The 9,187-nt window shown below is 42.8% G+C and overlaps 1 protein-coding gene across 2 annotated transcripts in view; it reads right to left on the reverse strand.

The window, feature by feature from the left end:
* arhgef25a (Rho guanine nucleotide exchange factor (GEF) 25a) overlaps window positions 1-8,602 on the reverse strand; it is a 43,411-nt gene extending 34,809 nt beyond the window's left edge. For both annotated transcript variants that reach the window (XM_044352601.1, XM_044352600.1), the window contains exons 1-2: window positions 8,358-8,602; window positions 7,249-7,384 (exon numbers count right to left, since the gene is read on the reverse strand). In XM_044352601.1, the coding sequence (XP_044208536.1) occupies window positions 7,249-7,384; window positions 8,358-8,453 (232 nt within the window). In that variant the 5' untranslated portion in view covers window positions 8,454-8,602. The remainder of the gene's footprint in view (window positions 1-7,248; window positions 7,385-8,357) is intronic.
* Window positions 8,603-9,187: the final 585 nt, after the last annotated feature.

Consider the following 9,187-nt stretch of genomic DNA (forward strand, 5'->3'; position numbering starts at 1 on the left):
ATTACCACCTGATTACTGCAACAAAGACGAGCAGCATCACAGCACTCTTTGGGGACATCCTCTTCGGGGGCATCGAAACAAGAGAAGGCTGAGTATGGGTTGGCACTGAACCAACATGCACGCGTACAAACGAGCGTGCACACCCCTGAGGTGCACTGTCAAGAGCTTCAGCGGTTGGCATGGCTGTCTCTCCAGCATTCATCTTTTCACAATGACAGGGCGGTGGCAGACTGCTGTCAGGATGTTCCTGTTGTCTTCAGGGGACAGAGCAAACAGAGAAGCCTGGCTGCCTCACCCATTAGCCACACAAGAAGAGTACACACATGCACACACACAGTTGCATTAGACTCTGCTTGCTCTTTCTCACACCAACTCTCTGTTTCTTTTTCCTCACTCACAAACATACAGAGCAAACTAAAGCAATAATGTGTAAGAGAAGAAGAATGTTCTGCACTAGAGAGAGAAATCCCACAATGACAGATATATCATCTATTCTCAGGCTCAGACAGCACACTGGTTTGCCACATATAACACTCACACTGCACAGATACAGATAGATCACAATCCTCCCCCTCTATGCCTCCCGGCCTCCCTCCATCTCTCCCTTTCTTTGCTTAAAATGGATGCTTTAAGCGACTGTGATTGAAGGGGCAATTCACCGGAGGAATATTGAACAGCGCTGCTGAATGTCTCCACTTGTCTGATGCTGATATGGCTGCCAAACACCGTCTAAGCATAGGAGCACAATTCAAAGCCAGGCAGAGAAACAATGGATTTGACAGCAGCACAGAGGGTTTAAAAGAAGCGAGATGAAACGAAGACACCAAGACAAGAATCCGGGGGCAAAGCATTACAAATTGAGCGAACACCGCCTGCACTATCAGTCTACACAAACACAGCGGAGAGATAATAAAGAATGCATTGCTCCTGAGATGCATTCAAAATTCATGAAGTGAATGCAGGGGAATCTTTTCATGTGCTCTTAAGTTAGAAACTGCCAGACAGAATGTGTTTCTGCAAGGCACCCAGTAGGGGGCATTTGTACTTGTTGCACAGGGTTGATTATAGTGGAAGTGTTGGTTCACCAGTGCTGCTTCTTGTACTTTGATATATCGATATTGTCTGCAATAACAGTATCACAAATGTTATGAATATAAAATAATGCTCTGATATTATCATAATACACATAATGGCAAAATCTGACATACAATTAGTATATTGAATGCTGATTTTTGCGACTGAGAGCCTTATTTCAACCCTGAAATAAGTATCAACCCTGACATTCAACAACTACAGTCTTACTTTCTCAATATGAAATGAAACCTTTGAATAAATGACCAACAAAATTGGCCAAGGAGACATGTACAAAGCCCCGAATGTTAGCAGAAATATGGAAAAAATGTTCCTCCCCTGGCTTGAAGGGAGGAGTGGTGGATGTGAGGTGAGGCGTGCATTAACACCCATTCATCTCTCTCCTTTTATCTCTCTCCTTCGCTTCCCCACTCCTTTCCTCTCTCTATCTCCCACACGAGACACACACACACACAGGTCAAAGATGTTTCATCTGAACATGTGTGCCTGTGCAGTTGTGGAGAGAGGGAGAGAGAGGACGGCTACAGTGATAAAGGATGAATCAAATCTATGCATGAATGTTCACGCTGGACTTTTTTTAAAGGCCTAAAGATTAGCACGCTAGTAGATACTGCGTGTTTTTATCAGAGCCAGGTCGGCCAGGCAGGGAGAATGTATCGTCTCTCCTCTCTGTGCAGTTTAGGACACGAGTTCAGGCTGGAATCATGAACATGATTTATGAATGTAAATCAGCTCATTTAAATGCACACAATTTCCTAATGTGCTTCTTCTGTGGTGACATTATTAGAATACAGATTAACAAAGCAAACACAACACACTTATTTATAGTGTCCAGAATAGTGTACACACACTTGAATTAAGCTACAGAAAATAACAGGCAAAAAGACAGAATTCATATGACACAAGCATGCACACTAATAGCTACAGCAAGTGTCGGTTTAGCAGAGATGCAGTTGCGTATTCGCAGTGTTTTCCCCAACAACCTCCCCACACTCCCACCCCCCACTGACATTAGCCTCTCCTCACCCCATCAGCCAGCTGAAATCCTGCCAAAATATGCTCACTTAGATTTCATTTTTCTTCCTCCTTCTCCCCCACTTTTTCTCCCTTAGTTCCTCTCTCTCTCTCTCTCTTTCTTCCTCCCTGCATCTCTAAGCTGAGCGCCAATTAAGGCAAACTGGCATTGTGGACAATTCAGTGTGAGTGGGAGGTTTTTGTTTTTTGGCTTAGATCCCATTATGGAGTAGAAGTCACAGAGTAAACTGTCTTGTTCTCTTCTCTTCTGTCCTGCCAGTCTGCAGAGAGCTGCTGTTTTTGTCTAATTACACTAAACTACACTGCTGGCATACACCAGGGAGACAGATGGATGTGTGTGGATGCATGTGTGAGCGTGCGCACTTCACCACTAGTACCACTCGGTTCCTCCCACTGTTGTACCTCATCATGCAGTGCAGCTCTCAGGCAGCAGGAGCTCTGCACTCCACAGTGGGGAGGTTACACCACCGGCGGAGACTTGTTTCTCAAAACCTCCAAGATACTCACCTACCACCCACAATTATAAGCGTACACACCAAACCACACCTTGTACACCCACACATTCACACAAACACATACTCCTAGGCAAACTCCAACTATTCCATATCCAGATCTTCTTTCTCCAACAAACTGTGGTGTTATTACTTAAACTGGAGGCTGTCAGAGTTTTCCTCCTCTACCTGACCCCACAGCTGCCCTCCCTCTCTTTATCTCTCTGGAGCTGCTATCTGAACCTTGCTCTAGATGCAGCATGCTAGCACTGAGGCTCTGAGGCTGCTGCTGACTGTGTTCAAGGCTTAAGCCTCAGCTAAAATGCCACCCAAAGGAGAAAATGTTAATTAAACGAAGGCAAACCAAGGGACCACACATAGAGAGGCACTTCTGCTTTATCTTTGATTAATAATTACTGAGACCAGCCATTTTATTGTCATGGGAAGGAGATTTTCTGTTGGAAAAAGAGATTTGGAAATGGTGTTCCTGCTACACTGTTCAGCGTGTATAATTGATTTTGGTTAAGAGTGTACGTGGTGCATTTTGGAGTCCTTTAATGTGTGTGGATGCATGTTTCAGTGCACATACGTGTCCCTGTGAGGTCGTGCTCCAGCTGCCTCCTCCCTTCCAGGTCAGTCTGGGGTGTAAATACCAGCTTTGCTGTGGACCAGTGACCTGTGAGGTGCCTGAGTAACCTGACTGACCTGCACCTTCCTACCTCAAATTTATAACAGCCAGCTTCAGACCTTGATCAAAGTTGCCAATTCAAGGCAAATTAAATTCATTCATTCACATATAAGTGAGGTTAATGGTCACCATTCAACATGAGGGCTTGTCAGAAAGGGTCTGATCTATAGGTCAAAGGTGCAGATAACAGAATTGGGGCTGGTCTTTGTTCATTGTTTGCAAAAACAATAAGGAAACTTGATTTATTCCAAAGCAGATATGGAATATCAATCAATCTTGCCATCATACTGTACACATAAGAACCCTGATGATTTGTAGTGCAAATGCAATTTCCATAGGATGTAAGGGTCTGAAATACAGTGCAGCTCTTCTGCATTTAAGTGGGTGAGATATCATGATTGTGTAAACATACTCACGCACATAATTACACCATCCATCTGTATGAAATAATGCTGTTTAATCTCTGGTCCTTGCAATACTATATGAAGCAGCTTCAGGTTGATCTCTGCCCATTTAAGGTCACACACACACAGTTCAGTCCCAGGGTCCTTTGGGATCACCACTTCTCCTTGGATGGCACAATCTCCCAGCCTCTTACAAAACCCAATATGGACAAGGGCATGCATTTTCTGCATAGTTTACCTCACATCCACTTATGAGTATGGTGAAAGATGTTATTAAATTTGTACTAAATGAGTTGCTGAGTACCAAACTGGGTGCGCAAGTCTTCTGAACATAATCATGTTTTCAATGGTTCCACTTTTAATCAGGAGACAAAGTGGCATAAGAATTTTTTAATCTCTCCACAAGCTCTCTCTAGGCTCTTGTTTTGATCTCTGGTATTTTAAATTGGGAATCCTTTAATTATTTCAGGATTTAAATGGTATAAAATGGGGAAAATCAGTTCTAAAAACATCCAGTTTTAATGCTATAAAAATAGTATTCTTGTGTGCTACACAAGAATACTATTTTTTTACTAGAAGAATTGTGGTGTAGAGAATATTATGTAAGTGTTCTTCATATTATGGTCCCATAAATTTTCATTATTACCTCTGTATATCTTACAGAATATCACATTCCCTAGATATCACATTTCATTGCCATAACTTTGTCTTTCTCAGAACTAATAATATGCATGTGTTTTTAAGTCACGTATGAGCTTGTTCAGAGACACATGCTCACATGAAGAGTATGTGCAGGCAGTTGTGGGTCGAATGCAACACTGTTAGTGTTACTGGTTCAGCGCATTTTCCTGTTGATGTGGCTTCAAGCATTTCACCTTGAAAAAGACAACATCATAAAATGCAGAGTGCGTGGACACACATGGCCATCCATCACTGATCGGTGTTACAGAACACACACTGCCTGGGGAGAGTTAGACTATGAGCTATATGGCTGGGAGTCTGAGGAGTCATGAAACAGAGAAAAACTGATAAGATTGGAGAGAAATATGATCAGCAGCTTTGTGTACTTGGATAAGTTGCCAGGTTTAAAATACCCCTGCAGAAGACATGGCTTTGAGGAGGATGAGAGACAAGATAAAAAAAAAAGGGATTGGAGAAGAAAAGGGAAGAGAAGAGAGGGAAAAGTGGATAAGAGGAAAACAAAGTCGCAATGTAATACGATTCACTTCTCTCCTTTGGAAAAAATATAGAAAAGCAAGAAGAGGAAAGAGGAGCAAAGTAAGCTGGGATGGAGAAACGGGACGAATTAAAAAAAATCTGAATCTGAATCTGAATTCGTGGAGGTTGGCACTGTCTTGTGATTCCTGTGAAGCCACTAGCAGGCGTTTTGTTTCTAACACAGAACAGATGGCCCTTATGGCCCCATGAAGCACATCTTTAAAGAAAGTAGAAGCCTCTCCTCTTTCCCTTCTCCTCCACAGACACAGCAAGAGATGGAAACAACACTATGACCTCTGCCAGTCAAACCATGACAAAATCTAATCATATGTCTTCTGTTCTACATGTTTGACTGAACACTTTAATTATTACTTTTATGTTAATCATAATAATGATGATCAAAATATTTCTATATAGCAACCCTTGCACATGTGTTGAAGCTTAAAGTATGTTACATTAAAATATTACAGGAAATGGGTTCATTTAAAAAAAAACTGTTTGAATCATAAAACGGAATTATACAAATCATAAAAAATGTCAAAAAAATCTCATTAATCTTTTAACAAGTAAGTTTGGTGAGTAAGTTCTAGGCTGCAAAGCCTGTTGATTGGCATTATGACATTATGATTGTATGGTGTGTCAGTTTTATAAGTATATAGGGGCACATATGTCATTATGTCAAGATCACAAACCATAAAAATTCAGGGTTTTGTGAAAACAAGACTTTTTGTCCTTTGCATTGACATCTGTGGGTTACAGGTAGACGATACAAACAAAAATGATATTGCAAAAACTATCAAAGGTCTATTATTGATAAAATGCTCAAAATTTACTGAAAACTGTAAAAAAAAAAAAAAAACAACTTAAAAACACATTTATTTTTAAAAAAAAATTTGCATAAAAAATGGCTGTATTGTTTTTTAAATATTTCATTCTCAAAAATGACTGAATATGCACTCAAGTACGCTGCAACAGATTCTGATAAAATAAAATTTGTTCATTTACACAGTAAAACCATGAACCGTGATTTTGTCTCGATATGGACAATATATATGGAGAGCTGCTAAATAACCTACTCTGGGCTATGGCATAGTCTGTGTCTTGTTGTTGCAGTTCAGATGTTTTTCTGCCTTGTGTTTCATTGATTTTCCATCCAATTTCCCATCCGCAGGAAATTGGGCTATGCAAAAACAATTGAGCAAAGGAGCTTGTGTGGGTCTAAAATGAACAATCTGCCTTGGGGTAATCATCCTTCCACATCGCCCTAAACGCATTTCTTTACCTTTTTTGCTTTTCTGAGCCATGAGTTGTGTGCTAAAACAATATTTGGCAGCATTAACCTCAGCAGCACACCCTATCCATGTAAGACCATTACAGATAAGGATCGCTGACAGCTTCCTCTGGCCCCACTAGCCTCACCTCACGCACACCTTCTCTGTGCGCCATGTACTGTTCTGCACAAAAGTAAGTGGTCCAGCCACATGGTACACACCACCCAACCTCCCATATATATATACACACACATACTCCCTCTAAGCCAAACCCAGAACCAGCTACAAAGCTCCTTTTGTTCCATTTCACTCAAGGAAAATGGAAAAGCATGCAAACCCTTAGTGCAACCAACAGTGTTGGGGCAGAAGAGGAAAGGAAGCAGCTGAACGTGTTTTCTTGCCGCATCTGGAAAGCATTGCATGTGTACACACTTACACAAAAAACCTCTTTCTCTCTCTCAAGTACTTATGTATGGTACATTACAGCATGGTAATTTACTGCTATCAGTGCTAATAGAGGATGGGGTGGGGTTTCATAGGAATAAACCGCCAACACTCGGGCAACTCCAATCTGATACTTTCCCTGAAGTTATTACTGCCTAATGACCACCATCAGATATGGCAGATGGGACTCAAGCCTGTTTTGATCCTGTGTTCACATATGGCTAACATGCACGCAACAGGCTGTGCCGAAAGCAGAGACCTGAGCAGTAGCTCACATGGCACGTACACACTTGCAAATTCAAGCCTGTGTATTGTCATAAATCTTGAATGAAGAAACCATCACTGTATATATGTAAACAGCAACACAGATTGTAGCCAGTAGTCTCTCACTGAGTGATTAAGTGGCTGAGCAGGATCCTTTAGAAGTCACTGCACCGAAATCTGAGACCTTCCACAGAAAGAATCAAAGCTGAGCCCGGACGTTTGTGTTTCGGTGAGTCTGTAAGCTCTGACTGGTTTGGTGAGGGCCAGTGTTTGGACTTGCATTGTGGGTTTGGGGTCACAAAATGGTCTGTCACGCTCAGTGCAGCTCTTTCAGGTCTTACCTGTTCTTTCTCTCCGCTCTGGGTTTTCTGTGATGGCCTGCTGCTCCCAGTCCAGCCCCTCTGGCTCCCACTGGACCTGGACAGGCCCCTTTTCCTCCTCGCTTGATGGGAGGTCCGCCTCACCACCCTCTGAGAGCTACACACAGAGATGCCTTTGTCAGCTGCGGAGCACTGCTCTCAAGGAGGAAGTGATGGCAAGATTGTACAGAGTGCTTACGGTCACATCGCCACAAAACATTATACCAGCAGCTATATTTTTCCACAATTTCCTGCATCTTTTTCATCACTGTCTCCATTACGCACTGAACAAGAATGCAATGGAAATTGTTGAGGTCCAACTTTTGCCACAGAGCTTGGATAAGAACTGCTTCTCAGACCGCAGTTTCAATCTTTATTTAAAACCCATCAGCACCAGACGACAGGTTAAACAGAGGCAAGCGCAGTTATCACTCCTCTGCAGGGGATGGAGGCAGATTATAATCACTGCTATGGTTTTTACCGTTATCTGCCATGGCGGAAATGATTTATCAAGATAAACAAACCCACTGGACCTTTTGCTGTACTATGAACTCTGTATGTCTGAATTACCAGATGCTGTGTCACAACCAGCATGCGGACGCCTCTAAAAGTAGAGAGAAGAGAGGTGGAGACAGATGAAGGGAAGGAAGGAGGACAATGAATTTGCAGGGTTGCAGTGAAGCGTTAGACCTGCATGAGTCAGACGGTTTAATCACTACTACTCTGCTTCCTCTTCCTCGGAGACATCCAAGATTCCTCCCAAGCACTGAACAGAGACTAGCAATCTCCCTCTATCCATCCCTCTCTCTCTCTCTCTCTCTCTCTCTCTCTCTCTCTCTCTCTCTCTCTCTCTATTTATGCTTTTGTGCCTTGACCATTTTAGGTTTAAGACTAAGTTATAGCAATGACACAAAATAAACTTGGTATGCAGTGATGTAGGCCAGAGATAAGCGGGACATCATGCTCCACAAGCACAGAAAAATACATCCATATGTTCTTTTCTTTCCTTTTGGATTTGTGGCATTATGTTTTCCGATAAACAGCCAGTAAATACACAAACAGAGCTCAACGGAGCCAGATGAACAACTCACCCACTGTTGATTGGGCATAGCCACGGACGTAAGCACATCAGCCATGGCTCCCAACATCTGGTCAGTGCGTCCCTGATTCTTCTGTAGAGCCTTCATTCTCCTCACACCGACAAACACTGTTTCCTCCTCAGATTATTCTCCTCTGCTGCTTCGACCTTTGATCTCCAATTGTCACACAATCTCCCGGTGTCCTCTATCTGTCTTGTCTCCCTGTTTTCTGCTCCTTCAGCTCTTGTCTCTCAGCGCACTGTGCCACAGTTTGGAGCTGAGCCACTACAGCCCGCCTCGTTTTGCCCGTAACACACAGGAAACCTTATGCGTATGAATAATTGATCTTGGAAGAGAGGGGCATGTTTCTGTCTGGACCTAGGAACATGCAATTAGGCAGGCACTCCGTAGCTCTTCCCTACTTCTCTTTCCTTCCCCACTACACACAGGTGAGCTGGTTTTAGGTGTCTGTAACTCTGGTTTACTCCAATGCATGTATCCACCTTGCCCTCTCAATATGAGGCTCCCCTGGAAAGACAGATTGAAGATTTACTTAGGCCTTCTCAGGCAGAGTCCTCTTCTCTGTCATTCTTCTAAATGAGAAGTCCTGACAGTGTGGAAGTATTCTCTGTGCGGTTTTGTTGGTAAAATTGATCCTCTCCTGTCCTCCTCTGTGAATGCTGAAACGGTGAGCTGTGACTTCAGGACTGAGCACATCACCCTCCCTGAAATCCTCCTTTCTTGTTCTTCATTGGCTATAAGAGGATCACCAACCCCTCCCCAAACCCTCTCCTCCCTCTATTACTCTTTCTCTTCTTTCATTTCTTCTTCTTAGTCTTCAC

The sequence above is a fragment of the Thunnus albacares genome, chromosome 5 (assembly GCF_914725855.1).
Source record: "Thunnus albacares chromosome 5, fThuAlb1.1, whole genome shotgun sequence".
Taxonomy (NCBI): domain Eukaryota; kingdom Metazoa; phylum Chordata; class Actinopteri; order Scombriformes; family Scombridae; genus Thunnus; species Thunnus albacares.